Genomic DNA, 26,612 nt, shown 5'->3' with positions numbered 1-26,612 from the left:
GCGCTGCATATGTGAATAATTCTTCTCCACATATGGGTGATATACAAGGTGCACGTATACATGCTACAGTAGGACTCAGAAAGCATCCTGACCTGCATGCACAGCTGCGTGCACATATCCCAGTGTACACAAGTGTATGTTGCACATAAGTATCTTCATGGAATTCTGCCTTCCCTCTTCTCTGCTCTGGGCCTTCTCTTGTTTTCTGGTAGAATAGGAAGTGAGGTAGGAAAGTCAGTTTCACCATCCCCAGCCCTGCTTCTTTGTGTAGAGGTTCCCTGCCTCCATTTGCCCACGACAGCAAGCAGTAGGTCCCTTCTTGGTCCTGAGCTGGGGGATTCCAGCTCCTTACTGGCCTAGATGACTCCCTCTTCCATTAATTCCTTCTTCCTCTAGTGTGTCCCTCATCTGGTGTCCAAGTCAAGGGGAGAGGTGGGAGGAAGTGGGGTGATGCTAGGGGAGTGGGAATAGGAAGGGTGGATCAGATACTGTTCGATTTTGCCCAGGTCCCTCTGGAGCACTGCTGCTCATTTAAAATTCCGATTTAAAGCCGAGCGGCTCTTTAAATTTCCACATTAGCATGCCGCCCTGATGCCAGGCCAAGATGTTGGGATGGATTTGGCAGGAACGCCTCCAACAGCGGCAAGCAGCAGCATTTGCCAGCAATAAAACAACGCATGAATAAAAGAAGGCTGGCTTGGCAGCAGCAGCAGCCCAGGTAGCTGGGTGAGTCAAGGAGGGGCCCTCATTTTTAGAGCCTCAGAGGCATGAAGGCCTGTGCAGGGGGTATGTGTGAGTGTAGGCCTCTGTGGCTGTCTTGGCCCTCACACTTAATCTGTGCCCGCAGTGGAATTTGGGGTGAAGACCCAGGCAGGATGGGGGTTGCTACCCTGTGCCTGTCTCACCCATCCCTTTCCACGGGGTTATCTTCTTGGAGAGGACAGATGTTGCTTTTGATGAGGACACAAGGACTTGGTCCATAGCCTGAGCTGTCATACTTAATTAGGGGCCCAGAGAACAGGTGGGGTCAGAGAGAGCAACAATGCCTAGAATGGTTTCCAGATCCATAACCCTGGGTACCCGGGTGCTAAGGGGGACTGGGTGAGAAGCCATCACAAGGACTAGGTATTGGCTCTGAGCTGGGTGGGAAAGATGCTCTGGGCTGGGTGGTTGACTAGAATGAGGAGTGGCCAGGGAGAGCAAGGGGCTGCTGGGCCTGGCCTAACTCTAACTTCGTGAAAACTCAAGAATATTGTTTGAGGTCAGATGGCAAGGCAGCAAAGAGGTCAGATAAAGCCCTGGGCTGAAGGCTGGCCACCTCCTAGACGTCATTTTGTCTACACCTGCTTCCTAAGGTTTCATCTCCAAAGGACTTGAGGCTGCTAGATCCTGTGTTTCCTCTACTCCAATCACCTGGCTGAGGCTCATCACCAGCCAAGACATTTCAAGGAAAAAGCCACCTGTCCTGCTCTTACCATCTATCCCTCCCACTTGGTCAAACCATCCCTTTCCCTGAAGCCCAGGGGAAGAAGACAGAAGCAAACAGAGGGCTGGCAGCAGATGGTCTCTGCAGCCTCAGCTAAGACAGAAAAGAGTGGTTTTATGCAGAGCACCCTTCCCCAGTGGAACTCCTCCCTTCCAGCTCACGGGTGATTTTATGCCCCAATATGGGGAGATGTTGGGACTTTTAATTCTCTCATTCTCTGAAGGAGCTGGAGAGCCAACAGGCAGGGGTAGGCTGGGGCAGGGGCTCCACATCCTGGGACTTGGGCTAGTCCTGTCTTGACAGCTTTTTCCAGGGAGAATGAGGTGGCCTGGCCTCCCAGGCATCTTGTTCCCTGGTCCATGTATTACAGGTGAGTCAGCTCTGGGGTAGGGAGTGGCTAAGAAGCTGAGTTCAGGCCAGAGAGATGTCCTTTTGTCATTTATTCATTCATCAACAAATATTTACAAAACAGCTGTTTTATGCCAGGCACTGTGCTGGGCACTGGGAGCACACTGGTCTACACCGATAGACATGGTTACAGTCCTTGTGGAACTTTCCATCTGGTGGGAGGAAACAGGATCATTATTCAAATGATTGCACAAATAAGTATGAAATAACTGTGCTAAATGCTATGAAAAAAGGATATATAGTACCATGAAAGTATATAACTGGGGGACTTGGCTGAGTCTAAGGAATTGAGGATGAGCTTGCAGAGGAAACAGAGAAAGAGCAGCCAGAGTGGTAGGAGAATTGGCAGTGACATCACAGAGTCAAAGAAGGAGGTGGTCAATTGTGCCGTGAGATGCTGAGAGCTCATGAAACACCTATTTGCCCTGACTCTTCACCTGCTAGTTATGAGTACAGGTATGGAAAGGCTCTGGCATTATGCCTGGATCACAGTTGGTGCTCTGTAATGTTATCTCCCTTTCCCTCCTCCCTAAGCTGAGCCTCCCTCCAGGGACCTCAGATTTCTGGAACAAAGGAACTGCCTAGGCTCAGCCTCCTCTCTCAACTCAGGCCCTAAAACTCAGCCATTCAGTCCTCAGTGAGGGACTCGGGGGCCTCTCCCTCCCTCTCCACATCAGTCCCTATACACAGAGCCCTAACATCCCGCAACCTACTTCTTCCTTTGCGTTGGTCTTCCATGAAGAGGGACTGAGATCTAGGTCTCAAAGAAAGATGCCATTCTGGCTCTGATTCTGGGGCTCTGTCTGAGAAGGGAAGAGAGTTGGAATCCTCAGCAGTTACCAAAGCTGCCCGGGGTGAATCTGAGTGTCTTAGGTAGGGAGAGGGAGTAGTGAGGAGATGAGGAGGGGGGCTGCCTACCCAAGGCGGCGTAGAGCCCAGAGCCTTTTCCATTGCAGACACCCCATCTGTCTCCCACAGAAGGCTCGGGTTGGAGGAGGTGCCGAGAAGAGGGGTACAGAGGGTGAAACTGTAGACTGTGAGCTAGCACAACAGCAGTGAAGGTGCTGACTGGGGAGAAGGGTGGAGGGTCAGCACAGAGCATCAGCAGGGAGAACTAGAGGTCAGAGGTTAAGAATGGAGGTGGGGAGAATAGGGACACCACGTGCTACTCTCCCTAGACAGCTTTGTGTTTGATTTTGATTTAAAGCTCCCTACCCCAGCGACCAGAGGGGAATCACACCACTCTAGCCAACAAACTAATGGCCTTCCTAAGCCCAGGGCCAGGCTAGATTCATGATGCCTCCCTCTTCCCAGCAGTCAGACCTTTGCAAGACCTTAAAATAATATTTTAATTAAATGTGATAGCTTCCAGGGTGTTTCCTTTCACATATTACTTTAACTGATCCTGCTTAAGTCCAGGGAGGTGAACATTATTTATTATTATTCTTGACCCACAGATAAAGCAACAAGGGGCTTAAAAGATTAAGTAAATAACTTGGATCACAAGAGAGTAAGGAGAGGGGGCCAAAACCCAGGTCTCCTGACTACATGCCACCATTAGGCTACCCTTGGGCCTTCCTTGCTCCTCATTTTTGGTGATTATTGTACTGTCTCCACTGCCAGGTCAAGTCTGGGGTTTTTCAGTAGAGAGCTCAGAAGAACTCCTTCCCTGTGAAGGGAAAACTTCGGGATACCCAGGCCTTGTTGGACACACAGCACTCCACTCCTAGCTACCAACATCCAGACATTAGAAAACTGGACATCCCCAGAGGGATGGGTCTCCCACATATAGAAATATGAGAGGGCTCTAGGCTGGAAGTGGTCAGGAAGGAGGGGCAGGGCAGGGTGCGGGGAGCAGAAAATGCCGGCACAGGAAGCAGCTCTGTTGGTATCTATTCCAGGTCCTGAGAGGATCTTTGGGAATCCCTGTGGACAGCCCCTCCCCACATTCCCAGTTCTAAATACTATTTTTTTCCCCTCTATCTATACTTAAGAGAATATGATTCCACAGTTCCCCTACCTACTCATCTTTTCTCCCTCTCTTCCCTCTTTGGAAGTTCTTTCTCAGGTGTGACTTTATAAGGATGCAGCTTGTTCCCTCTAAAACATATGCCAAGGGAACCCAAGACAGGGCTTCAGCTATTAAATATAAATAGACAAGGGAGGGAAACTGAATATAGAGACAGATATTATATCTCTCAGTCCCTGTGAGTTATTAGGAAAAAGGCACTAGTGGTTGCTAAGCAACAGGTCTCCATAGAGGACAAGGCACCTAGAGGAAAAAGCCTCCTTTGACTGAATATTGGGGTGAGGGTAGGGAAGGTGGGGGTCAAAGGGCTACAGATTGGCAGGTGGGGCTTCCAGTGAATGGTTGGTTGGTCCTCCAAGATCAGCCCCATTCCCCAGGCCTTAGCAAACTCCGCCTTTATACCCTTCAGGATTGGTGGAAGGAGGAAGGCCTCAGGCACTCCTCCCTTCCAGCCAGGAGGAGGGAATCTGGTTTCCATAGCAACCCAGAAACAATCCTGGCCTTGTTTTGCTCATGGCTTCTATGTAACCCCCTCACGGAGCACCAACTTTCATAGACTCCTTTCTCTGACCTCCAACTTCTGATTCGAGGGGGAGGGCCCTTAGAAAGACAAGGGGTGGGGGTGACACAAAGCCGGTCTCACTTGGCTCTAAAGTGACCTGTTAAGACTCTAAAGGGGGGAGTAATTTTAGGGAAAGGGCTTCCAGGTGTCCTCTGACCTCTGCACCCCCTAAAGGGCTGAAAAACTCAGGGACAAGTGGTGGCACCCAGATGCAAATTCTAGGCCTAGGCTTCCTTTCTAAAGGGCAAGTACAGACTGGGGTTGGAAGTCAGGAAGAATGAGGAGGCAAGGTCTTTTGCCCGTTGGCCACCCAGATCCCCATCATTCTAGATCTGAAGTCCACTGTCGTCAAGCCCCGAGAATGGAGATACAGAACATTAACGTATGTCAAGTATAAGTGAGTGGCACCGAGGGGCATAATCTGTTTTTCTAATATGACCACAAGCAGAGTGTTAGAAGAATTAGGCCGACAGCTGCTGGTTTCCCCCCTCCCTTTCTACCCCCCCTCCTCGCTCTCCCTCTCCCTTCCTCCTCGGCGTTTGCACACACCAATGGCAGCCGAGCCCTGCTCGCGATTTCTCTTAATCTTCCTCCGCCATCCTGCGCTCTTTCCGCAGGCGGTGCTGCGAAGCCGGCAGAGCCCCGCGTCACACCTTACTGCTCTCTGAGATTGCTCCACAGAGAGCTCAAGGAGATGGCAATTCGGCGCTGATGCCGGCTGGCAGCAGTTGGGAGAGGGGAAGGAGGAGAGAGAGGGAGGAGGGGAGGGGGGAAAAAGTTGGCACAGATACCAAGTTTTTCCCTAGAGAGACATGGTTGGGGCGGGTGGGGGGTGGGTAGATAGAGAAGAAGGAAGAAAATGACACAGAGAAAAGGAAACAAGGAAAAAAGAGACAGACTGAGTGTGAGTGACTGAGGGAAAGAATTAAAGTTCTCTCAGACATTTACATGTGGGCATAGTTAGCCCGTGTCACTCATGACCCTCTAAAGATCACGCCACCCAGTCAGGGTTCTCACCCTCTCACCTCCTGACACACACACACAGACACACACAGACACACACACACACTCCCAGACAACCTGGAAGTCAAAGCGGCCGAGGCATGTTGTGTGTGTTGGTGCAAGTGTGTGTGTGTGTGTGTGTGTGTGTGTGCGTGTGTACGCCTGTATGTTGTCTCTGTTTTGGATCGCAGTAGAATGCAGTATGTAAATGAGATGGTTATTACCGCAATGTTCATCAAGCTGAGCCGAGAAGACATTAATAGCCTGATGAATATGCATGTGAATTTGTTAATTAAGTTAATTATTCTGCTGAAAATGCATTCGTCTTCCAAGGACATTTTCCCAATGATTTTTACATGCTCTAGCCATTAGTCATGCTATATTTTATCAGGGAAATGAGTTTGCTTAAGTTGTAAAAAAAAAAAAAAAAGAAAAAGAAAAGGAGAGAGAGAGAGCAAGAAAAGAAATAGAGAAAGGAAGAAGGAAAAAATGAAAGAGGAAACAGGAAAATGTGTTGAAGTTGAGAGTGAGAAGGCATCTGAGGCCAGCTTGAAGTTTGAGGCCCAGCTGGGCTTTTGAAGCCTGCCCTCGATTTTTATGGGTATCTCATTCTACAATTTTTGCCCTTTTTTTGATGACAAACTTTTTTTTCCAGTGCCAAATTTCCAACACATTAATTAATTGTTGTAGCCAATTAACTGTAGTTGTGCAAATGAGTTTAGCACTAATTACCATGCAGTGCCTGTAATCACATAAAAAACTTGCTGAGAGAGAGAGAGGGAGAAAGATGGATAGAGAAAGAGAGAGGAGGAATGGGAAAGGAGTGGTGGCAGGAGAGGAGGGTACCTGGAGTAAAGGGGCAGTCAAGGAAAGGGAATAAGCAGGGATCCTGAGGTTTCCTGGTTAGGAGCCATCTTGGCTTGAAGGGAAAGGAGCTGTCTCCACGTTCAGGACCTCTGACAGTCAGGAAATTTCAGTGAGGATAAGAGCCAGTAAAGCCTACTTTTGTCTAAGAACCTCCAATCAAAAGACAGAGGTTCATACTGGGTATCTCTGGTTGTTTCAACAATGCAATGTAGTCCCTATAAATCCTGAAGCCCTTAGCATTTATCTCCCATGGCTGGAATTACTGGGAAAGATGGAGGGCACCACTGGAAGAAGTTGTGCCATTTCTGATGGGCCAAGGGAGATGGAGGAAAGTGATACATGCCCTCAGCCTGGTTCTGGAGCTGTAAGTAGACAGGGAAAGTTATAAGTCCATAACCACTGGAACAGACCAAGGGAGCAATGGTAACATCAACTGTAAAATATTCGGTTCCAGCAGGAGGTGGGAGGAGGCAGCCTTTGGCCAGACATAGCTCCCAGGAGAAAAGCCAAACCTTCTCTCCTGCAAGCTGGCATCTCTGCCATTCATCACACTTGGGCCGACTCTAGGTTTCCACCTGTCAGCTTCTACTAGTGCCCAGAGGCTGAGAGATAGACCAAATGATTTCTCCAGCTCCTCCTGACTTAGCTGTCCATGACTTGGAGAGAAAGAGCAATGATAAAGTCAGGACTAAGCATGGATTGGCATTTTTGCTTCCACTCTGCTTTCCCTCATACCATGTCCCAGACACTGAGCTTACCCAAGGGTGTGTGTGATTGTGTGTGTGTGTGTGTGTGTGTGTGTGTGTGTGTGTGTAAATGGCCTAGAGTTCCCCACAACTATCAAAAAAATTTTTTAATGCTATATCTCCATTACCCACACCCCCAACCTCCAGAATAAAGAGCTCACTTGTTGTCATGAGCCTCAGTTTCCTCAGACGTCATCAGAGACACATTCAACTTCAAATTTCCAAGGAGAGCTTTGACCACTTATGCTCTGGTAAGATACCCAAAGGCTGGGTCCTCCCTTTTCCAGGTCCCAAGTCTGTGGGCAGATTGTTCATGGGCTCCATCCACTTCAGCCTTGTTCTTCTCTGGCAAAGGGGAAACAATTTCCAGGGCACAAGCCATTATTGTCCCCTGCTCCATGGCACTGTTCTTCTAACCTATGAACGAAAGTTAGCTGTGAAGACCTGAACTGACCCAGGCTGCTCCAATGTTCTTCCTGCCTCCAACATTTCTCTTCTGGTTCTGCCCACACCCTCTTTCCAGCAACCTTAGTCAAAGACTGAGAAAGCCCTACTGTCTTGGGTTCTAAGTACTTCTTTGCCACAGCACGTGATCGTGGGAAAGTCATTTCCTATGAGCCTTAATTTTCTCCATCTATGAAATGGAAATAATAATAGGTGATAATCATGCCTGAAGGTTTAATAAACTTAATATTTGCGATATAAAACAACACTCAGCACACCAAGTAAAATAAGCTATTTCATTAATTGCTAGTGAGTAGAAAGTGAGAGCACAAACTGTTCTTTAATAGGTGAATGGTTAAACTATGATAGTGGTACATCCATATCATGAAACACATAAAAGGAACAAACTACTGATACATACAAAAACTTAGGTGTGTCTCCAGAGAATTATGCTGAGTGAAAGAATTCAGTCCTAAAAGGTAACACAGTACATGACTTCATTTTTGAAATGACAAAGTTTTAGAAGTGGAGGATAGATTAGTGGCTGCCAAGGGTTAAGAAGAGGGTGAGGTAGGTGTGATTATAAAAGGGCAACATGAAGAATCCTTGTGGTGTTGGAACTGTTCAGTATCTTGACTGTAGTGGTAGAGGTAAGAATTCACATGGTAATAAAATTGCATGGAACTTAATACACACACACACACACACACACAGGTAAAACGTGGTAATAAAATTGCATAGAACTTAATACACACACACACACAGGTAAAACTGGGGAAAGACGGGTGGATTCAATCAATGGCAGTATTCTGGTTGTGATGTTATACTATAGTTTTTTTAAATGTTACTGTTGGGTGAAAGTGGGCAAAATGTACAAGGGGTCTCTTCTTATTACTTCTTATAACTGCATGTGAATCTACAATTACCTCAATTTAAAAAAAAAAAAAGCCTATGATAGATTATTAATGTCTCGGCTGGGTATAGGAGAGAGAAGGGGCGGCCCTTGTGTTTCCATTGAAGAATTCCAAAGAGGAATATTAAAAAATATTATTCTTATTATGGTACATCAATAAAATGATCATAACTATAGGGAGGAGGGATATCTGTATTGGCTGACCCAATAATTCCACTTCTTGGAACTTACTATAAAAAAATGCATGAAGTTTCATGTGTTAGGATGATCACTGTCATGTTACTTATAACAGTAAACATATCTAAATTATTAAAAAGTGGATGCACTTTATAAATCATGGCATATATAGGTTATGAAATACTCTATAGACTTTAAACATACTTTAAAAAAATACACCCAGCACAATGCCTGGCATTCACTAAATGGTAGTTCTCTTCACTTCACTGGGATGTTCTGTGTATTAATAGACCTAATGCAGGTAAATGTACTTGACAAACTATAACATGCCTGGCAAGTGCTCTGTGTTGCTATCTTAATGGCTACATGGCTTAATCCTAGATGAAGCTGTGCTTCTGGGCAGAACACTGCCTAAGGAGCTCCTAGCTTGAGGCATGGGAATGGGGGAACTGACTTCTTGGGGAGTCTGAGTCAAAGGATTGGGGCTCTTTTCTTTCCAGGAGACTGCCTGCTTCAAATCATCAACAAAACTATGGACATTCTCCCCAGGAAATGCATATACACACATTTGGCCTATAATTCCAGGTGGCTCATGGAGTCTTTGAAGCAATGTCAGCCCTGGGGACTCCATAAAAGTAATAGACTCTGTTGTATCAACCACTGTTGACTGAGTATGCACTCAGTATCAGGCACTGTCCTAGGTACTTTACACACATTATTTCACTAAATTCTCTTCACCACCTTAAAAAATTGTTTATCTGCATTTCACAGACAAGGAAAGTAGGGTTAAAAGAGGTTAAGTGACATACCAAGGTAGCATAGCTGGTAAATGGCAGCCCTGACATTAAAACTCAAGGCTGTCTGCCTCCAAAACTTACAGTCTAATCACCACACATACTACATTTAGAAGAACTGAGGAGGGGTGCACTGTGTGGAGACTGCACTGAGGCCCACATCTGCAGGAGCCCCAGAAAAGTAACCCTGGTCTCCCGATGCTGCTTGGGTAGACACAGACTTACACCCATCCCAGGCAGAAGAAAAATCTCTAAAGAGAAGTAAGTCCATTCTGAGGTCTTATATCCCACGAGTAAGTTTTTCCATATGTCTAACCTATATCCTTTCTGCTAAAATCCAATCCCTTTTCCTCTCTTGTTTCCAGTGGGGATGGTGGATGTGTGACATGGTGCCCCTCCATGAAAGGTCCTGGGTCAGGAGAGGATAGAGGAGCTTCTCTTTCCCCAGGACTGTTGAGGCCTCAGTCCCCTTGGTCTCTTGGTTTGGCCCCCACGGTTTCAAACCAAAAGATGAGGTGAAAAGGGACCGAGAAGAAAAGTAGAGGGAGAAGCCTAACCAGACCAAGGAGACCAGCTTGGAGGATGGCCCGGGACCCTCTCAGGAGGTTAGTGCTGGGCTCAGGGTGAAGTTAAGGTGGGCAGTTACCTCACCAGGCTCAGCAGCTGGCTTCATGTTTGACATCTACCCAGCTGTGGAGGTCTGCCCAGCATCCTTCACACCAGAGCCTCTTGTTTGCCTCAATGTGACATCTCTATAGAAAGGAGGAGTCTGGAGCTTCTGCCACTCTGTATTTATTCCTTCTGTCTCAATATACCTTGCTGTACTTGCTCAGGACCAGCCAGCCCAACTGGGGGGCTTAGAGATACCCAGGAAAGAGAAAAGTCCTGTGTGGAGGATCCTAGGATCCCCAAACTAGGTCCAAAGCTCTTTTCTCTCAACATGAGAGCCAGGAGGGAAACTGGGGCCTGAGTCTGGACACAGACTGGGGAGAGGAGGTGTACTCCCTCCCTCCCTCCTTCCCTCTCTCCTCCACACACTATTCTACCGTGCTGGGGCTCAGGCATGCCCACTGCTCCCTTTGGCTTCCCTTGACCTACCTACCTATGGACAGGAGAGGGTTAAAGGCATGGTATGGGCAAGCTATAAATTTCCCATCAGTGTGGGGAGAGTAGGATTGTTGGCAGGGAGGGGGTTGGGTTGGGGGGGGAGGGGGAGCTGGGAAAAAGCCAGGAGGTTGTCTCTAGGTAACAATAAACACTGCAAGCAAGGAGCAGCTGTTACACTTACTCTCTCTGCATCACAATGCTGAAATAACACTAATAAACCAGTGTGCCCAATGCACAGGCATATACACATTTAGGGCCAAACCTGACTGTACCTCTAGGGCTGCCCTTTGCTTCAGGTCAGGGCCCTTGGTGCCAGTGGATATGCCAGTCTTGGCCTTGGCCTCCACTTGTGTGGAGGATGTGGACTGATGAGTCAGTCTCAGAGCCAGAGTGGCATTCTCAGAGTCAGGGGGGTGGTAGAGGCTGGGCATTCTGGGTTCAGATCCTGAGGGCATTCACTGGTAGAAAGAGTTCAAATGGGGTAACTCTTGGCTGCGAGTTGGGAGGAAGGAGGAGAGTAAGAGAGAGAAAAGTGTAGGGAACAGACAACTACTTACCATGTCTTCTCAGCTTGGAGGGCATGAGGTAGCCAGGAGTGGAGTCAGCTGAAGGGAGGTGGATGAAAAGGGGGGCTGAGGAGAGGGTTTGAGAAAGAGGAGGAGCATGTGGTATTGAGGAGTGAGTGATCCTTGTATCCGTCCTGGGGCTGAACTCCCCGCACCTGCTCACACCCCACTTGGTGCACTCAGGCTTCCCCTCTCGGTACCACTTTTATACCAGAGCCAGGTGATACGTCACCTCAGTTCAGGACTGAGCTTTATTATGGGTGTTTCAGCAGGGGCCCCTGGGCTCCTGATGCTGCCAGGGATAGCTGGCGGAGTGGAGCTGGTGCCCTCTCCCTACAAAAAGAGTGGCTGGTCTGTCCCTTTCTCCAGCCCAAACTGTCTCCGGATCCTCAGGAGCATCCTGGCAGAGGGCCCCTCATCCCAACTGGACAGCAGAGCCACCAGCAGTGAAAGGAGTATAAACAGGCAAATGAAAACTTAGTCTCTGTCAGACAACTGCCTCCCTCTTAACCTATTCTTCTCTAAGGTTGGAGGGAGGATATTTATCGTGTGTCTGGATACACTGGTATCCAAGATTCCTATTTCCTTTTGCTGAAACAAGGAGGCCCCCAGGACTCTGGTCAGAGGCATGGCTGGCTCTCCTGATCCACTTTCTGGCTCTGTTCTGCTGATGTGACCTCAAACACAGTATCCTACCATCTCCCTGATTCAGAAAGTCTGGAGAAAATGCACATTGCCCACCTGGCCTGTAAGGGATGAGGGAAGCAGCACCTTTGAAGATCATGGTTTCTGTTTCTAGGAAAGAGAGTACTGAGACCAAGTGGTAATCATTCTAGTTCTGGTCTTGTAATAGTGTCTTTTTTTTTTTTTTTTTTTTTTTAATTTCTAAGTCACCTGAATACCCAGAGCTCTGGGCAGGCAAGTGAGGGCAGGGAGGAGTAGCTGTGTCTGCCTGGAAAGCCCCTCTCCTGGGAGGTGCCCATGAGTGCTGAGCTGCCCCAGCACAGTACCCTCTGTACCCACAGGCTGTTTCAGGAGCAGGCATCTCTTCCTGGCTTCCTCTCTGGTCACTGTTTCTTCTCTTGCTTCTCTCCCTGGGTGCTGATGCACAGAGGGTGCACCAAGCAGGGTGTGAGCAGCACCTTGCCCACAGATACAGGAGGGCAAGAATAAAGGGCCTCCACCACCCTTCCCCCTCTGGGAAGCCTCTCCCTGGGAATGCTCAGCCTCCTCTGCTATCTTCTCTTCCATTTCCTTCTTTTCTTTTTAGCTGGGGCATCTCCTTGCCCCACAATCTAGATGAGAGACTCCAACCACAAAGCTCAGAGTGGGGGAGAAATGGGGCAAAAGAGAGCTCTAACAGGCCTAGACCCCCTTCCCCTCTGTTGTTTTCATGAGCCACCCCCGTTGCTGTGAGTCACCAGAATCTTGAGCTCAGCTGAGCTGCCAACAGCCTTCTCCCTCCCCACAGCCACTCCAGCCAGCCAGATACACACCCCAAGAGCCCCAGAGCCCACCATCTTCCTACTCTCAGGGCCAGAGCCCCCTTCTTCAACCCTAGGAATCTGCACCACAGATACATTGAGGTGAGTGAGGAAAGAAGTGAGAGACCCCAGCATGTGCTCAGTGCTGTAGCAGAGGGCCAGCTGCCTGCATGGCAGAGCAGGATAACCAGCCAGGAGAGCTGGCACACTTGGGCACACAGCCCTGTCGGCATGTGAGGGGGACGCGGAAGGGGATGGGGTAAGAAGACTGTTTCAGGAGCAGGCATCTCTTCCTGGCTCCCTCTCTGGTCATTGTTTCTTCTCTTGGCTTCTATCCCTGGGTGCCGATGGACATCATGGCACTGCCACCTCTGAAATGCCTTCCTTCACCTCCTCCATGGCTTTAGGAGCTAGAGAGGGTATCTGCGTGATAACCTTCGAGGTGTCAAGGTGGGAGTTTCAGACATCCAGGTCTCTCACCAACCAGTGGGACACACACTGAGGGAGAAGGAGGAAAGGAGTCCCATCAGTGTAAAAGCTACACCCTGGGCCAATACTGAGCTCCTTAACAATTCCCTCTTCTCCAGAAGGCAGGGACTCTGGGTACTGCTGTTTCTTCCTTCCACTTAACTTCTCTGCAAAGTCTCAGGGTTTCTTCCAGACTCCAGAGCAGGCTCCAGGCTCTGACTCCAAGGCTATAGATCTGGTACCCTTGGCTAAACCTTAGGAGTGTGAGGCAAGGCTGTTGGGGACTGAGGGAAGGGAGCCCCTGTTCCTCAAAGAAACATCAAGAATCTAGACTGAATGCTTTAAAAGCCTTTTAGCCCCTCCAATCTTGGAGTAGGGGTGGACAAAGGGTGAGAAAGAGGGCCTACAGAAAGCCTTTCTTTACTGCATGCCTTCTCTACTGCTCTGCATTTCAGAGGAGAATCAGCAGCTCTGTAAATAGGAGCCATCGAATAAATCCCTCAAACAATACTTAGTATGAATGGCCTGCCTTACGTTAGGCAGCCAGCCCCAGAGATGGGACTACAGGTCTGTTTCCAAATTTCCCCTCTTTATCTTCTCCCCTCTTTCAGGCTTCGCCCTGATCTCCCTCGAGAAGAGAATCTTCCTTTTCAACTCCCTGCACAGTTTTCCTCACCCACCCCCACCGCCGCAGCCCCTCAGAAGCAGGGCAGGAGCTACAAAGATTCTATCCAGACTGTCTTAGGGCAATGGAAGGGGGCCTTCCTCATCTTGTTGATAGTAGAGAAGGCAGAGAATCAGGTAGCCAAGGAGATGGCCCTGAGGGTCTAAGAACAGTGTGGGGTAAGTTTGGGGGTATTTGGAGAGACACATCCTGCTCTTCCCTAGGGCCTTTGGGGATATTAAATGGGGTACTAAGATAGAGGAGAAGACAATTCTTGGAGTAGGGGATATGTGTTGGGTGCTTGGAGAGTGTGACAAAGTTTCTGTGACTGCTTTCCAAGCTCTGTGCCCATCCTTGCCCTGACTCCAACTTAGTCTCGTGGAGCACAGAAAAAAGAATGTTGAATTTTTCAGGAAGGAAGAATATGCCAGGAAATGCCATCTTTGGTAACTTGGTAGGCAAGCTCCTCTCCATCATTCTTTCTTAACCTTGTTGTCTGAACAGTGAAGGAGGTGAGGGAGGGGGTAGGATGGGAGGACAGCTGGAAACGTGCCCTCCTCTCCAGTGTTCCCCAACACCACATGGAGCCAGACGGGGCCTGACTAAGAGCTCTGGGGCCGTGGCACTGCATGAATGCAGGGGCATTTCTCACTGAGCTTTCAGAGCCTTGAGTTTTAATTTTGTCTCTGTTCTCAGCTTAGACATAGGACAAGACCACTCCTCGCTACATTTTTTGGCATTATTTTCTCTAGCAGCTTATACTGCAGCAGAGAAATTTGTGATAAGATCTCAGAAAAGGCTCAATATTTAGTCATTATTGGGGGATTTATTTCTTAGTTAAGGAAGTGGGGTAGTTGGTGTATATTCTTCCCTTTTAGAATATAGTAAAATCCCATGAGAGTGGAAGGTTCTGGGGGATCTGTCTACTTGGAAGCGAGGGAATAGATAAGATGACCTGTGGGACAGGTTTTATGAGGGAAATGTTCCCCCAATAATGCACCCACCCAACGCCCCTGAGTTGCTTTCAAGACTCAAGGGTCAGAGATATGAGACTCCAAGCAATGGAGAGTAACATACTTTCAACCCTCTTCCCTTGACTTTCCTCCTCACACTCTACTTACCTACCTTTCCCTGTGTTCCCAGGAACTCTCCAAATCCAGGAACACAAAACAACTCCAAGACAGGATTCAACTGATTTCCCTTCTCTGGGTCTCTATTTCCACATCTGTAAAATGAGTGGTTCGTCAAGATGAGCTTCAAGTTCTCTTCCTTGCAACAGTAAGGTTCTATGATTCATACCCAAAAGGCACCAGGCCTCATTTGCATGCTGTTTTGCATGTAATCTCCATGGCACTTATTTTATGCCTAAACACACAGAAATATCTCTAAACGTGGCCCTTCTCCTCCCTCTCACCACAGTCTCTGGTTCTACAGTCCCTAGTTCTTATCCTGTCTCTTCAAGGACCTCAAAGCTCTGTCCCCACCACCCTTTCACTGTTTTACAGCACTCACTGGGACAAGCCCAACTGGACAAAATCCCAGGAGCAAGAAAACGGCCTTACCTAATATCGTGGCTGCAATTTTGGGCCCCAGAACTGAGTCAACCGGTACAGTCCCACCCTTTTTGAAGGTCCTGGCAGTTTGGGGGAAATCCTGGCACCTCTCCCCAGCGCCTCCTCTCTTCCTCCACCTGGCTATTCTCCATGCCAGAACGCAAAGTGGCCAGTGATTGATGGGCCTGGGTTCCTGGTAACCGCACCCAGTGGCCCAATCCTCCTCCCTTACCCAATCCCTCCCCTGTTCCTATTCAGAGATCAGATTGTCTCATGTTGGTCCCTGAGGTCCCATTAATTAAAAATACATCCAATTAAATGGCAGGTGAAAACGTGCTATTGGAGCTCTCTACCCCCCTTGCCCCAGCTTGGTCCCCCCCTCCACACTTTTAAGGCTCAGCTGTGCTTTGAGCTGAGAAAAAAAAAAGAGAGAGAGAGAGAGAGTGGAAGAAAGAGGGAGAGAGAGAAGAGGAAGATATAGGGATGGGGGTATGGGGGGAGCTATTTGAACCTCTGCCAGGGTAGCATGTGCTAGCCTGGGAGGGTGGCACTGTGCCCTGGTGTCTAATTTCTGGAGGTGTGAGTAGGTTCAGTCAGCTGGGTACCCACTTCCATTTCCCTTAAAGGGGCAGAGGGAAGTCAAAGGGTGTGGTTAGCTATGCTGTCCTCCTTAAGGGCTTGGTGAGTTTCGGGTAGAAATGTAAATGGTAGAGGGCCTTTAAGAGGGGATGTGGGGTCAGGAGTTGGGGGAAACTGAGGCCTCCATTCTTGGTATATCCCTGCTTTTCTACAAACTGCAAACAAGATAACAAGAAGCCGGCTGAGACCCAGGTGGCAGGGCATGGCAATGCTTCCAAGCCAGGCTGTGCCTACCCCTGCCCGCAGGAAAGCTGAGAGAGGGAAAAAAAAACAGAGGGAGGAAGGAAGGAGCCATAATTTGGGTGGGAGCAGATGAGTCCAACAGGATAAAATATACAAGGATGGACATTTGTGTGGGCACCACATTCCCCAGCACATTATGGATAAGACGATCTGGAAGGACCTGTTCTATTTGCCCTTTCTCTAGGCAAAAAGAAGCTGCAGTAGTGTAAAGTCACCTCAACCTGGCAGGCAGGCCACTGTGAGTAGGGCATCTCCCTTGACGAGCACTGATCGCTCTCATTCTCCTCCACACTTTTGGTGTTCCCAGCATTTTGTCAGGTAAGGCATCTGCCCCACCTTCTACCCCTCTAAAGCCCTCTGACCCTAAGCAATGTAAAGCTAGGAAGTGCAGAGAGTTGTTGGGAGAGGAGCTAGGAAAAAAAGGGTGACTAAGGGTGGCACTCAGAATCCAGGCAGCAGTGAGGGTATCTGCCAACCGAGGGCCCCCGCCTGGCCTCCTTGGCAGCCTCAGTACCTCCTCACTTCACTTTAACGCTAATTGGAGATTTTAATCTGAGCTGCTGCTCTGCTCGGGGTGCTGGGGGGAGCGCCAGCTGTGCAGCAATTCCAGCAGCACCGACTGTTTAATCAAGCTGTCCTCCTGGGGAGGGGCCCTCAGGCATGGGGGTAGGAGGGAGGAGAACCTCTGTCATCTCCCTTAGCCTGTTCAGCCTGGAAGGGTTTCGTGGAGACAGAGGATCAATTCTGGGATACCTCATGCCCATCAGGGCTCCGTGCCACTAGGATCCCTAGCAGAGCCATTACACAGTTTGGGGGCGGTGTGAGGCTCAGAGGCCAAAGCAGCTCCCATGCTCATCCTGCTTTCTGACACATTTTTTGGCACAGAGCCTTGGACTGTCCTGGGTGTCCTCCAGCCACTCAGGCTGCAAACATCCTCTAGACCATCTTGAGCTCTGCAGGTTTGTGCTGGGGGAGGTGACGGGGTCACAGAAGGCAGAACTTTCTTACTCTCTGTCTTCTCAGTCCTCCTCCCAACACTCTCTTAGAGAGCTTTACTTCTTTTTTGTTTTTGGTCTGTTTGTTTTTTTGTAGGGGGAGGTAATTAGGTTTAATTATTTCTTTATTTTTAGAGGAGGTACGGGGGGATTGAACCCAGGACCTTGTGTATGCTAAGATGCCCTCTACCACTTGAAGTATAGCCTCCCCCTGAGAGCTTTCCTTCTTTAAGAGCTACTTCTCTTCAAAAAATAGGTTAAGAGATTTTTTTTCTCTGAAAAACCAGGTACCCCTACCCTTTGGGCTGGAAAGTGACTGTCTTAGAGGCAGGGGATAGTAGAGTGGACTGCTGGAGTCTGCTCAACCATGAGGGAGAGAAACACCCGTGCAAGGTGTTTGGTGCCTAGAGCTCGGGGGCTTCCCAGGTTCAGCTGGGAACAAACTGACACATCAGGCCACTAGGGCAGAGTATTAAGGGTCTAGGGACATTTTTAAGGAAGAACAAGTGGAGAACAACTAATTATTCTTCTGGATCTATGGGATCCTCTCTCAGGCTCTCAAGGGATGTTTCTGACTCTTGCCTTCTGCAAAGAGTGCCGGGTTCCCTTCTTTCCTTACCCAAACTCTTCTCTGCTGAGGGGCAGGAGTTTTAATTGGTCGGCAGCGCCCTCGTGTGGCAGAAACCAAGACTGCAGCTGCCCAGGTGGCCCAGCAGATTTAAGGTATCAGACATGGAGGCTGACAGACAGGTGGGCAGGGTACTCTCTGTGACATCAGGGTACCCCATTCATACTTACTGCTTGACTACTTCCAGAGACATTTTCTACTTTCTAATCCCTACCCTGTCCCTCCATTCACCCATCCTAACTGCTTCACCTCCAACTCAAAGTATGTGTCTACCAGGGGAGGAAGCACCTTACCCAGAGCTGACACTTATTTAGGCCTACTGCTTGTGATGTCTAGATTGCAGGGGTGAGAGAGGCTCTGCTGAGAGAGGAGGCCTAAGGTAAACTATGGGGAGGGTATAACTCAGTGATCGAGTGTGCTTAGCATGCGTGAGGTCCTGAGTTCAATCCCCAATATCTCCATTAAAAACAAACAAACAAACCTAATTACTACCCCCCAACCAAAAAAAAAAAAAAAAAACTAAAAAAAAAGGGGGTAAGCTGATGCCAATGTCAATGACAGGAGAGGCTCTGGCACCCCTGCCAACTTTCTACAGACGCCAGACAAGAGCTGCCATCTAAGCTCAAGAAAGAGTGTCACCTACTGGTTGCTTCTGCCCTACAGCAATCCATTCTCTTCTCCCTGGAGGGATCTGCGAATGAATAGGAACAGACTCTCAGAGTCTGAGATCCTTGTCCTCAGGAATGGACACCAGATAAAACCATTCCCTCAAAAGATTCAAGTACTCCCCAAGGATGCCAGACCATTGAGCAGAATACACATCTGGGACTTCAGGCTTCCAGCCCCAAGAGAAGGGCTGCCTGTCATTAGACCCTTCCCCTCCAGCATCAAGTATCATCCATTTATTGGTCTCTTCTTCCCACGCCCACTAAATGGGGGAAATGGTTCTGAATTATAGAAAAGGAAATGGAGATTTAACATCAGGAAGTTCTCTCTAAAAATTAGGACTAGAAGTTGCCAAGGCAGAGAGCTGAGTCATCAAGGCCTTCCCCTTGTTGGAGAGATTTAACAAAAGAGAGAAATATTCCCAGAGAGAAACATGAGCCTGTTTAGGATTGGTGGTTAGGGAGAGGAGCATACCTACCTGGCAGCAAGAAGGGTAGGGGTGGGCACTGTAGGTTGGTGACCTGCTCAGTTCTGGGCATTGAGGATGGGTATAAGCAGGCTGGCAGGCCTCTACTTCTGGTACCTTGCACAGTGTTTGGACAGGGGGGCTCTCCCATCAAACCTGGAAAGGAGGTGGAGAAGCTGATGAGAGGTATAGTAAGAAGGGATAACAATGCCCTATCCTGACTCGAAAGAAAGAGAAAGCAAGCTTCTTGGGGAAGGAGAAGAAAGCAGGGCTATGTGTATGTATGAGGTGGTGGGTGAGTGGGGTAGATGTTGTAGAGAGGCTGAGAGTAACCAGTGTCAGCATTGCACCATTAAGGAATACTTATTAGCAGAGAAAAGAACAGGAATGAAATGACCGCCAGTGCCAATGAAGGGGGTTACTACTCTAGCCAGGAGGGAGGAATTGCTAATCAGAAGGTAGGACACCATAATGGGGTCAAATAAAACACTAAGAAAACTCCTCTAGAGATCTTTGGGAATAAGAACTTCCCTGAGACTGTGTGTGTGTGTGTGTGTGAATCCCTTACAAAAACAGGACAGTGGCCTCTGGTCCCTACCTGGCTTTAGAGTCTGTGAAAGAGACTAAATCTGCCAGGGCTCCAGACGTCAGGTGACTGATGGACATTACCAAATTCCTCAGAGGACATCCCTCCTGCTGCTGCTGCCACCTGTAAAGGAAAATGACAGGTTATATTAGACATGAAACAAAGGACTAGATACCAAAGAGGCTCTTTGGTCTTTCACCCAGGGAACATGGCCTTGGTAGGTAAAGTGATGGCGATGGTCACCACTCTTCTAATTTCCTCAAATCTGAATTTCACACAGAGCTGAGAAGGATTCAGATGAACCTTAAGTATGCTCCCGAAGAGTTTTAAGTGTTCTAAGATTCCTATGTCCAGATATCTAGCTCCCAGCCTGATAAAAGTAAAAACCATGCTTCCTATACTTAAGAGGCAAGTTAGGAATTCAATAGAAATAGAAGCTGTGAAACCCAGAACTATAAAGAGCAATGAAAGTTCGAGGTTAATGCAAAGTTAATGCAAGAAGGTGACTCAAAGGAAGCCATCTAGCTTTAAATCAGATAATCAGCTTGTATTTGAAGCTTGTCCAAAACAGCTTCTTCAGGAAAGACTTGGAGGCCAGAAAAAAGTCCTCTGAGTCAGAAAAGTTTGCAGGACAGCGGACTTAATGCAATTTGGGCAAGTAGGTCTATTATACATTCCCTGTATAGGGATGAATCTGCATGGGGACCAAACTCCACATGCTTCCTGTGCTATCAATTAGGGTGTGATGGACAAAATGTGAAGGATATGTACTAGGATCTATTTCTTTGTCAGCAGTCAATGCTTATTTTGCAACTCCCCTGCCCCGCTGACCTAGACCCATAATTCTCTCTCTAAGCCGCCCAGTGGTGCCTTTCTCCCTCCAAGATTCTGCTTCGAGTTTAGGAACTCTTAGTATCCCCCACCGCCCCACCCCCACCCCCCGCCAACCTCCGGGCTCATCAGTGGCTCCCAGACTCACATGCTCAGAAAATAAGCATTGGAAGGGACTGTAGAAAAATCTGGGAGAAGTCCAAAGAGGCGAAGGGAGTCTCAGCACCAGAGTGAGATGACTTCAGAACCCACCATGCATGTCAGCCCACTGAGCACACGTTTTAGGGTTTGGGTTACTGTAGAGCACACCACCTTCCTTCTGCCTCATCAAAGAAGAAAACCAACAACTCAAAACTAAAAAAACAAAGGAGAAGGGTAGAGGTACCCCCACAATTTGTCTGAAATCTCAGAGAATGTCTCATTTAACTCAGAGTTCTATAATCCTTTCTCTTACAACTCTCCTTAGTTTCCGAGAAGGTGAGATGTTTTCTTCCTCCCTTCATATTTTGTTTTTCAATATAGCTACATTGTAATGCAAAGGAGTGTGGATTGAGATTTAGGGTAAATTCCTCACAGTGCCTCCGAGGATCCTTTCTTGCTGTCCAACCCCCAGAGATGGTAGCAAAGAACTCCACAAACTCTGGGGTATCTCTGAGGCATCAGGATATTTGGCCATGGCTGCCACTTGTTTCCCTTCCCAATGAACCAGACAGAGCTCTTGACCCTAAATAAAAATTACATTTGTACAATTTGCATGCCATTGGAAGATTAGTCTTTGAGGCAAAAACATGTAATGCTTCTCAGTTTTTCTACTAATTTTTTTAAGCCTAACTTTACCCCTCAATCTGTCCTTCTCCCCTCAAAATCTCACAACCCTAATTTCCTTTCTTGAGGAAGCACAGGGCTGTCAGGAATTGGTGATCTTAAGATTGGAGACTCTATACCCAATAGGTTAAGATTTTGGACTCTTGGATTCTAGTTTTGACCAGCTGCCACTAACTCACTGTGAGACTATGGGCAAGACAGTTCCCTTCCCTAAACCTGTTTCCTGCTCTGTAAACTGAGAGGTTGAACTAGGTGGTCTTTAGTTCACTATCTAGCTCTGGCCATCTGTGATTCTATCAGGGAGAAAACACAAGTGTCCTTCCTTCAGGAAGTGAGACATTCCTGCCCTTCACACCTTTGTCTCTGGGCCACTGCATAAAGAAGCTCCCCTGTAGATGTTAACTAAAGGGACAAACAAGTGAGTGTGGGTAGGAGGCCTTCCTTTAAATGCCAAACTCCTTTTATTATGAAGAAAAGGTGTTGAGAAAGTGATCTAACTTTAACCCTGAATCTTGACAAAGCAGATAGGAGTTAAAGCAGGTATGAGGCAGAAAAGAGTACGATAAGCATGTCCGCCCCCCACAACACGCAACTTAGATTGTTTAAGAGTCTGAGCACACACTTGGCCTTACCCTAGGGAATCCCATATAACTAGTGACTGCTTGGCCAATACAACTGTGTGTGGATGGAAGAAGAAAGCAAGGACATGTGTAAACACTTCCAGAGCACAGGCATAAGTGCCCAGTCAATGCATACACACTCATTCTTCTCTCCTACTTCAGGCCTATACGTGCCTTGTAAGAAGCTATAGTGGGAGGGGATACCACATCCCAGTCTTCCCCCTCCCCAAAGTCAGAAAGGAAGAGACAGTGAGACAGGAGCTACTTGGCTTCCTATAAATTGTTTTGTCCTTCCTCACAGCTGCAATCAGAAGCTAAGGGCTCCCGCAGGCCTTGTTCTGATCTGCTGCAGGCGATGGAGGGTTTTTGAAACGGAGAGGACTTGGCTGCAGCCCCGTTTCAGCTGCCACTGGGGCTGGCTAATGGGCTCATTCGGGAAGACCCCCGTCTGCTGCACTAAAGAGTCCCCCGCCGACCCCCTCCCCAGTCCCAACCCAATTAATAAATGGGGGCTCCCACTTTATGGCTCTGGGAGCAGGAACCAGAGATACAAATGACCCCCAGGGAGAGACAGAAAAAGGCCTTCCAAGAATCAAGCCAGAGAATTGTGCATCCACAGGCACATGCTGCCACAGGCTAGTCATATCCCATTTTCAAAGCATTAAAGGGGAAGAAACTGTATTTTCTTTCCCAGATCCAGAGAGGGATAGTATTCTTGGAAGTCCATGGGTGCGCCCCAGGAAAAAAAACTTTCCTTCACCTGGTTCTCCAGTGAAAAAGGCATAGTGCAGGTGATCATCTGGGCACACAGCACATGCTCAACTAATTTCAGGGGTAGTGCCCCCTCCTAGACTCTGCAATACTGAACACAGACATATCCCACCAGTTGGTTAATAAACACTTTCCACTTTTTAAAAACAAAGCAGCTGCCTCTTTCCAAGCTCTCATCAGCATCAACAGCATAAATATGTCCTGGGGTTATCATCTTCCACCTATCTTTTATTCCTCCCCTCACATCCAAACTATCATCAAGCCTTGCTAATTCTATTGACCCACCTCCTTTCTTCTCATTCTCCTTGTCTTACTCTAGTGCAGGCCCTTAGGGCCTCACATCTGGACAAGAACAATACTATCCTAGCAAGCTTTCCTGCTTCCTTGACCCAGTACAGCTGCAACAGTCCTCAACATCATGTTCACTTCATCATGCTCTGCTCCGTTAGTGCTTACCAAATTAAATTCAGATTCCTCATTCAGGCCAACAAGATTGCTCTTCCAACTTTCAACTTCTTTTCCTAAAGTTCCTTTCCCGTACTACCCTGACTACTCCATTCATAGACCTCTGCACAAAACACATAAACTTTCCATAAGTCTTCTCCCTCTGATCACCTTCCTCTCTTCTGTTCCATGTCTTCTATCTTCATTAATTCAAAGAATCTTTTCCAGTTAACTCTAGTTTTTCTGATTATTTCTTTGCTTTGGGTCCCTCTATGCTAGGTTACTATTTCGTTTTCTTTTATAATCTGCATTAATGTGCTGACTTATAAATACCAATTCCCCACTTCCCACCCAGATATAACAGTCATCTCTTACTAGACCCAGAAACTTCCTAAAGGCGGGACCCTCCCATAATCTTACCTAGAAGTTGCTATGTACTTGGGACGACTCAGCTAATGGTATTATTGCTCCCATGGAAGCAGCCCTCATGGTATAACTTTTGGAATATCACATCAAACAACTACAAGAAAGACAATCTTATTCCCAATGTCAATTTTCAGGCTGCCACCTGCCCTTACCAACATTGAACTTGGCATTGAGTCTTTCCAAAATTACAAATTGTTTCATGACTTCAAAATGTGTTACAAAGCAAAAACCTAAAACAAAAAAAATTTTTAAAACATAGTCACCAAAGGATTTTATTTCCTTAATTCATAGCATATAAACTGCTATTTTCTTTGAAGACCTCTTAGGATGAAAAGCCCATTTTGTTCTCTATTTCTAAGATTAACCCCATATTCTCAGGTCGTGACCTAATTTTCTAGAATGCAAATCAATCCCAGAGCCAACAGTAATCTTGTTCCCTACCGGGCTTGCCTCTAGCCTACCTCTGACTATCACATTTTTGGAAGGTCCCTAGGAAAAGAGAAGTTATTCATTAGTCTCTCTCAACTATTTAGCAAGTATTTCCTTAGATTAACCTCACTCTCAAATGCTGGCTTCACTTCCTCTAGTTTAGCCCTGTGTGATTTGACAGGAAAAAATGATATGCAACTCCCCTTTATCTCCTACACAGTGCTCAAGACAGTAAGGATTTGCCTTTCATTCTTTCCATCCCTTAGCCTCAAGGTGCTTAATAATCAAGATTATAAAAGCAAAGGTACTGCTACGTGTAGTACCTGACACATAGTAGGCTCCAGAGATTGTTAGTTTCCTATTCTCTCCCTTCTTCCTCTCAACACTTTCTCAACCTTTCTGGGCCTGTTTTTTAACTGGCCAACGATGGCACTGAACTAGACAAACTAACATCCTTTCATAGCTCTAATATTCTGTGACTCTAAACAACAACTTTATATTGTATAGCACAGGGAACCATATTCAATATCTTGCAGTAACCTATGGTGAAGAAGACTATGAGAACAAATGTATGCGCGGGGGTATAGCTCAGTGGTAGAGCGCATTCTTAGCATTACAAGGTCCTGGGTTCAATCTCTAGTACCTCTATCAAAAACAGATAAATGAGTAAACCTAATTACCCACCCCCAACAAAAATAGAAAGAACAAAAAAGAACAAATGTATACATGTTCCTATGTGACTGAAATATTGTGCTGGACACCAGAAATTGATACAACATTGTAAACTGACTGTACTTCAATAAAAATATATTAAAAAATATTCTGTAACTCTAATTCACTCATTCTGGTTTGTTTGCTCTCCTATGCATTACCCTCACCTGGATCTAAAATGAAGGGGAGAGGAATAATATTAGTCTCCAGACTGACTTAAAACAACAAAAAAACACTTGCAGGGGAGTTTTAGAACTACAGAAATGAAAATAACTTTCAGCTTGCTGTGTACATATATTCCCTCCTTATTCTTGAAATATGTAGATAGCAGTGCCAAGCAAAATGACCTTGTGTAAGTGTACTTGCTTAATATAATCTAACTTCCCTAGTGAAACTATCTTCATAGCATCCCCTAGCTTAAGGGTTCGAACCCATTCTCCAACCATAAAGATAATACTACTATAATCAAGGGGACACTTTACCCTTTAATGGGGCCTCCTCAAAATGAATGGTGAACTTTTAAGGCAATTATCCCCTTTCACTATCACAACCATTTTTCCTTCCACTCTTATATCCCTATCTCTTCTTGATAAGTATCTATAGACTGTCTCTTTCTGCAGCCCCACTACCAGTCTCCTCTAGTTCTCCTTCCTTTCCCGTATTTCCGTCTCCTTCTCATGTTGCTTCATTTTATGGGAACTTCGGTCCCCTAACAGAAATTGCAAATACTGGTACAAGGCCTAACTTACAAGTTCCTGAATTTATAAAAGGGATCAGGCTCCTAAGCTTTCTCTAGGTCTCTGGATTCAGTCTCTTTTCCACAGGGCTGAAAGCATTTAAAATTGCATTAGCCTTGGTGGGGAATGTTGTCCATCTACAAGCTGATCCTCACCAAGGGTGTTCCTCATTAGGCACTATTGTAGTTTCAAGACACAGGAAGGAGAAGGATCTTCTCTTTGAGACAACCCATCAGATAGGCTCCTTAAACTAAAGACAAGATACTCTCAAAGACCCAGGCTTTGCTCTTCACTTGGGTGACTGCCACACCGTAACCTTTTAAAGATCCCTCCATGCTACCTACCTTAGGGATGGTGTGGCTTGGATAAAATGTCCTTCATCCCTACAGAACTATCAACATTATCTTCAGGTTACAACCATGCCAGCGCAAAACATCCAAAAACCATCTATTTCTAGGTCCTAGGGAAATAAACTTACTTCATGGCCATACCCTCTCATTCCAGAGGAGTATGATGTGGCTGAGGACTGCATATTGAGGAAGTTTCACCAACAACTACCTACCTAGAGAGTATTCAAAACTACCTGTATATTAGCCTCTTTCTCTCAGCCTTGGACTACCAATTCTTGAAATAGAGATATGAGAGCAATCCAGTGGTCAAGTGTTTTGGCAACCTAGTGATTAATCTCTAGGGCATCAAAGCAGCCTTCATCTGCTTTCTCATGGATATCAGGGCCCCCTTCTCACCAAACTTTACTTCCCATAGATACCATCTGCAACTGAGTTTAAAAATCAGCAAAAGCAAGTCTTAAGATATGAGGGAAGAGGATGAGGAAGTGAAGGTTGAGACTTTCCTAGACCAGTAAAAGAATCTCTCATACCCCATACAACGTAACTTAAAAGCTCCTCTCATAGCTGTTAGCAGTAAGAGTCAGTTATTTCGCCTTCTCCTTCACCTCTCATCCCATTAGTTGAGGATCTGGAATAGACATTTATCTCCTGAACTGCTCCTCATTACCCTTCAAAACTATGAAGCAGCAATAACTCTAAATACCCTGCAGGGTTAAGCAATCACTATTTCTGGTAGGACTAAAGCATGTGAGTTGGGTAGTGAGTGGGGAGAAAAGAGAAAAATAGAAAATGAAAGGAAGTGGGTGGACAGGAGATGGAGAGACAGCTGCACATGGTGAGGAGTGGTAGAGAACCACCAGTAATTCCTTCAGGTGTCACACTTCCCCTAAAGTCTGTCAACCCTGGCTTGGAGTAAACTCTCACTTGAAAGTACTCCTAAGGCTATACAGGAACACTAGAAGTGTTCCTACAGAT

At 47.0% G+C, this 26,612-nt stretch overlaps 1 protein-coding gene across 7 annotated transcripts in view; it reads right to left on the bottom strand.

Moving 5' to 3' along the window:
* Positions 1-1,911: 1,911 nt before the first annotated feature.
* CDK12 (cyclin dependent kinase 12) overlaps positions 1,912-26,612 on the bottom strand; it is a 66,776-nt gene continuing 42,075 nt past the window's right edge. For 2 of the 7 annotated variants that reach the window (XM_032457914.1, XM_032457920.1), the window contains 4 exons: positions 19,506-19,616; positions 18,920-19,063; positions 14,843-14,942; positions 1,912-13,083 (listed from right to left, as the gene is read on the bottom strand). In XM_032457914.1, coding sequence (XP_032313805.1) covers positions 19,012-19,063; positions 19,506-19,616 — 163 coding nt within the window. In that variant the 3' untranslated portion in view covers positions 1,912-13,083; positions 14,843-14,942; positions 18,920-19,011. Of the gene's footprint in view, positions 13,084-14,838; positions 14,943-18,919; positions 19,064-19,505; positions 19,617-26,612 lie in introns of all 7 variants that reach the window. The other 5 variants (XM_032457915.1, XM_032457917.1, XM_032457916.1 and 2 more) reach the window with 5 other exon arrangements.

The sequence above is a fragment of the Camelus ferus genome, chromosome 16, assembly GCF_009834535.1.
Source record: "Camelus ferus isolate YT-003-E chromosome 16, BCGSAC_Cfer_1.0, whole genome shotgun sequence".
In the NCBI taxonomy this organism is placed as follows: domain Eukaryota; kingdom Metazoa; phylum Chordata; class Mammalia; order Artiodactyla; family Camelidae; genus Camelus; species Camelus ferus.
This window is presented reverse-complemented; position numbering and strand designations above follow the sequence as displayed.